The 5,299-nt window shown below is 37.0% G+C and overlaps 1 protein-coding gene across 1 annotated transcript; it reads right to left on the reverse strand.

Annotated features, from left to right (window-relative positions):
• Nucleotides 1-1,242: 1,242 nt before the first annotated feature.
• Nucleotides 1,243-4,995, reverse strand: LOC145802943 (putative LRR receptor-like serine/threonine-protein kinase At3g47570). Its single transcript, XM_082895854.1, has 2 exons — nucleotides 2,223-4,995; nucleotides 1,243-1,866 (listed from the first exon to the last, which is right to left on the reverse strand). Exons 1-2 carry the CDS (start codon nucleotides 4,936-4,938, stop codon nucleotides 1,451-1,453), a joined length of 3,132 nt encoding a protein of 1,043 aa, XP_082751980.1. The 5' UTR covers nucleotides 4,939-4,995; the 3' UTR covers nucleotides 1,243-1,450.
• Nucleotides 4,996-5,299: the final 304 nt, after the last annotated feature.

Genomic DNA, 5,299 nt, shown 5'->3' on the forward strand with positions numbered 1-5,299 from the left:
TAGGTCTGAATCCCAATGGATTTTGAGAAATCAAAGAGAGAAGATGACTTTTAGAGAGAGAAGCTCCCGATCTGGAATTCTGGAGAGTTTTAGAGAGAGAGAGGACTGAAAAAGTGATATGAAATATCAGATTCACGAATTGATATAACATGGTCCGCTCGAGGTGGAATGCCCCGCTCGAGCGTCAAATACACTAACCTAGTACTTTTGGAGACATGTCAAATTTCTGAAACCAAACATTCTCCGCGCGAGCGCATAAACGGCCGCTCGAGCAGACAAGCAACTTCGAACGCATTTTGCATTTTTGTTTTGGGGGCCCTGCCCTTTAACCCTGCCAGGGCGCTGCCCTAGGACCCGCCAAGGGCCGCTGCCCTTTGGACCCCCGCGAGCTGACCGGGCAGCTCGACCCCCAAGCGGCCTAGTCGAAGTGGCAAAACATGAAAGAAGGATCGAAACCGAGATCGCTACACAAACATAGGACAATGGAAGTAAGAAATGGAATTCATAGCTATTGGAATATGGAAGTTGAGGAATGCCATGCCTCTTTTGTTTCTTGGACCAAACTCCTAGTAGTTTGCAGCAAGGCAACAGTTTACACCTCTTAAAATAGCAGAACTTGTGGAAGAAGCTTGAGTGGAAAGCTGCAGGAACACATGCGGGAAGAGGTGATGAACAGATTGCTGGAGAAGACCCAACTAATGGAGATCTTGCTCTGCAATCTTCAACAAGGGTGAATTTTCCATTTCACCTCGGTTAGACACACTGATGTTAGAGGCAGATTTTCCTGCTTTTATAGGTAGGTTATAGACTAGAAGATTGTTGCTAGCATTGTGCTTTTTTATTTTTTTAACACTTTCTACTAGTAAATTTTTGTTTTCCTTATAATAAAGATTATTTATATTTCCCATTAGCTATATACATTGATTAAGTTTTAGTTTTGCATCTAACTAATATGTCACTAATACCATTACACCATCAGATTAAGTTTTAGATTAATAGATGATGAGAGTGAAATCAACATAAATGAAACATTTTTCCCTTTGCTCAATAATTTATATGAGTGATATTGGTTAGTATTTGATGTATCATAACTTCATAATCCATCATATTATGAGCTAAATCTTTTTTTGTTTTCGTTTTTGTTTTTCTCTTTTAGCTTCTATGGCATCAGTTTTTTTGTTTTGAGCCAAGCTCCCTTATGTACAATAGAACTACTAGAGGGAATAAACCAGAAAACGAAACTATGACAAAACTAGATAGAGAAGGCATACATATAAACATATAGAAACCTTAACTAGTTATAAATATTTGATGACAATGCAACAAGTACAACCACTTTCATGCCTTTTCGAGCTTAACAATTACAGATTCAGAAAATAAAAGGGGGGAGAAGGAAAGTGAGGGAAAGAAAATCTTAGAACATCAAAATAACCTATAGATGCGGCTTTAGTTAAGAATCATTTCTTCTTCCATCATAATGCCTTTGTCCCCTAACCCCAAGAAATACATTTCTAATCTTGTGTAGTTCTTTGACAACATCTTTCACACTCATTCTTTCACTCGGCATTTCAGCAGAACATGAAACTCCAATTTGACAGACTGATACTAGGCAAGCCTCTAGTTTAGAAATGTTGGTTGTACTACTTTGAATGCTCCTACTTGGCTCCTCTTCCTTTTCCAATATGATTTGGGGATCAACGATCTGCATTACTTGCTCCGGAAGACACATTTGTACGTAGCTATGGAGGTTTACATTGCCTGTAAACCTGTTATTAGTTGGTCTTTTTCCTGTGAACATTTCTAGTAGTAACACTCCATAACTGTACATATCACCTTGCATTGATACCTCCACACCCATACCATACTCTGCAATAAGAAATAGTTTAAAAAAATGCATAAAATTTTTACTTTTGGTATGATTGTTTAACTAATAAGTTGTATTTCTTTTGTTGAAAAAAAAAAGTTCAACATTTCAAAAGATAAAATTATCTCAAGGGTTAAAATCTATGTTCAAATACCATAGGGGTAAGACCATGATTGATTTAATTTGTTGTGGTAGCTATACAAATAATAAGGCAAAGCCAAGGAAAGTCATCTCTAAAACATGGCTTAATTTCTATATAATCTCGTAATTGGTTTTTAGTTCACCGCAAGATAATAATATAATATAACTAAATAATATTTCTTAATCAATTTCAACATAAGAAGCAATAAACAATTACCTGGGGCAACATAGCCAATTGTTCCTCTAATCCCAATTGAACTTGATTGCTGATGAATAGAAATTCCATTGGTTGCTGAAAAAATCTTTACCAAGCCAAAATCACTAACATGGGCACACAAATCACCGTCAAGAAGAATATTACTTGGCTTTAAATCACAATGAACAAAAGCCATTTCACAATGATTGTGAAGATAATCCAATGCACAAGCCACATCAATGGCAATGTTTAGCCTTTGAACAAAGTTCAAGTTCTTAGGTTCATTTTGCTCTAAAAGACTTGGGTGTAACCAATTTTCTAAGCTCCCATTTTCCATGAACTTGAAGACCAAAGCCTTGAAGTCGTTGCCTTTAAAATCAATGCTTGAGCAAAGTGTAATTATCTTGACAAGATTTCGATGGCGAATGTTCTTCAACGCTTCACATTCTGTAACAAAAGTCTTGTTCGCTCCATGTTCGTGCAGTTTGAGCACCTTCACAGCAACAATTTGTTCATCGGAGTTGAGAATCCCTTTATAAACAGAACCATATCCTCCCTCACCAATTAAGTTGGATGGAGAGAACCCATTGGTTGCTTGAAAAAGTTCTCCATAAGAGAGTTGTGGATATTGGTTTTTCAAGGGTGAGGCTAAATTGACTTGTTGTCTTGACCTTCTGTTCCAGTAAAGAATAGCTAGAATGCACAATGATAATACAACAATAGTGAGAGTAACTACTAGAGCTATTACTCTATGGTTGGAAGGTCGTTTCCTTTCATTTAAGACTTCCATCGGGCATGCAGGCAATTGCAATAGTTTAATTCCTCCGCATAGCTTACTATTTCCAACAATTGAGAAGGCACTAATGTTTGTGAAAACTCCTCCATTCGGAACTTCACCATCAAATATATTGTAGGAAAGATTGAGATATTGAACGAACCGAAACTCCCCGAGAAACCTTGGAATCTGTCCAGACAAGTTGTTCCTAGAAACATCTAGTCCTTGAATACCTTTCAATTGTCTGAAGGCCGTCGGAATTGTACCTTCGAAAAGGTTACCATTGATGTAGAGGAATTCTAAAACTTCACAATTGCCGAGAGTGGCAGGGATTTCTCCAAATAGTTTATTTTTTGATATATATAGTCTACCCAGATTTTTCAAGTTACCAACTTCTTGTGGTAATAGTCCTGTTAAGTAATTCTGACTCAAGTATAGACTAATGAGGGAAGACAGACCAAAGATTTGATAAGGTATTGCTCCCGTGAGATGATTGTAATCAAGATGAATTTGTTGTAGATTGGTACAATTGCCTAAAGAAATAGGAATGCTTCCCTCAATCGTATTTGTTGATAGGTCAAGTATACCAAGCCTACTCAGGTTTCTAAAAGACGATGGAATCTCTCCAGAGATGTTATTTATGTCAAGAAAGAAGATTTGTAACATGGAGAGTTTTCCAATGGAATTTGGAATACTACCTGTAAGCAAGTTCTGATCTAGAAATAGGTATTGCAAATTTACAAGGTTCCCAATACCAAGAGGTATGTTTCCAGATATATAGTTGTATTGTAGATTGAACCAAGTGATCTTGGTGGAGAGATTTGCAATAGAATGGGTCAAAAAACCTTTAAAATGATTCATTGCCAAACCCACAACACGTAGATTGGAACAATTGGATAAAGAAGTGAGGAAGCTCATTAATTCACTGGCTTGGTTTGTTCCAAGTGAATTGTTAGAAGCCTCTACACTTTCTAAAGCATCAAGGGTTCCCAGATTCATAGGCATGGGCGCAGTAAACGAATTGCTGATAAAATTAATGTGCGCAAGTCTTGTAGCATTTGCTATTGACGATGGAATTTGGCCATAGAATTGATTGGATTCAACATAAAATCCTTTTAAATTTGGAAGGGTCAAGCCTAAATCTGGTGGTAGAGTTCCGTGCAATTGGTTGAAATTGATAGATAAGTAGTAGATTGATGAGATGTTGTAAAGCGAAGTCGGAACCATACCAGACAAATTGTTTTCCGTCAGCTGAAGAAACTCCAACTTGGAAAGCTGCCCAAGTTGGGTGGGAATGCTTCCCTCTAGATTATTGTACGCTAGACAAAGCCCACGTAGATTGGAAAGGTTCCCAATTGAAAGTGGGATAGTTCCAGTGAGATGATTGCTTGCAAGATTCAAGGCGGAGAGACTGGGCAAGGAACCCAACTCGGTAGGAATTTTACCTCTTAGATTGTTATTATGCACACGGATAACTCTCAAGTGTGAACAATGAGTCAAACTGATTGGAAATTCACCTTGGAAAGAGTTATTCAAAAGCCAAAGATATTGCAGACGAAACAACTTGCCAAGTTCTTGTGGGATTTCGCCATGAAAGCTGTTGTTACCTAGATCAATTGTACTAAGGAAGGTGAGGTTCCCAATGTGAGGAGATACCGAACCCACCAATGCGAGAGATGATATGTTTAGGACTGTTACACGTTGATGTCGACGACCGCATGAGACTCCTTGCCAATTGCAAAAGTGAATTGAATGATTCCATGAGTTTAAGGCACCCAGAGGATCTCCTTGTATCAAATCCTTGATTGCAAGCAGAGCCTGATGGTCTGTCTCGTTGGTGAGAACTAAACTGGGGTTGCCCTTGGCAGTGGTAATTAGTTCAAAAGAGTTCATGAAAAAGAAAATGAAACAAAGTAAAGATATACGTAGACAACTGAGAAAAGTTGAATTAGTTTGCTCCATTTGGTGTCAAAAATAGAATATTATTGTGATGAGAAATGGAGCTGGCCAACTTGTATACATTAAAGGATATGTATTTATAGAGCCATAGGCTTGGGATTTTTTTTTTTGGTCGCAAATTACACTAGTAATTCTTATTCTTTGGTCATTGTTCTATTTTGTTTTCTATAATTTCGATTGGTTCTATTTTAATTCAAAATTTATGATTTTGTATCTAATTAATTTCAATTTTTAGTCTTTTATTTATAAAGAATACACACGAGTATCTTGTATTATGCTTTTATAGGAAATTGTAAATTATTTGACTTAGTGAGTTAATCTACACAATTTCGGTGACTATTTTCTTTCTAAAATCCTAATTGAT

This window comes from Camellia sinensis, chromosome 11 (assembly GCF_055761805.1).
Source record: "Camellia sinensis isolate YWXY chromosome 11, ASM5576180v1, whole genome shotgun sequence".
NCBI classification, from domain to species: domain Eukaryota; kingdom Viridiplantae; phylum Streptophyta; class Magnoliopsida; order Ericales; family Theaceae; genus Camellia; species Camellia sinensis.

Coding starts and splice junctions, on each gene's coding strand:
- LOC145802943 (XM_082895854.1), bottom strand. CDS start 4,938: ATGGAGCAAACTAATTCAACTTTTCTCAGTTGTCTACGTATATCTTTA. Junction 1,867..2,222: donor AATTGGCTATGTTGCCCCAG/GTAATTGTTTAT, acceptor TTCTTATTGCAG/AGTATGGTATGGGTGTGGAG.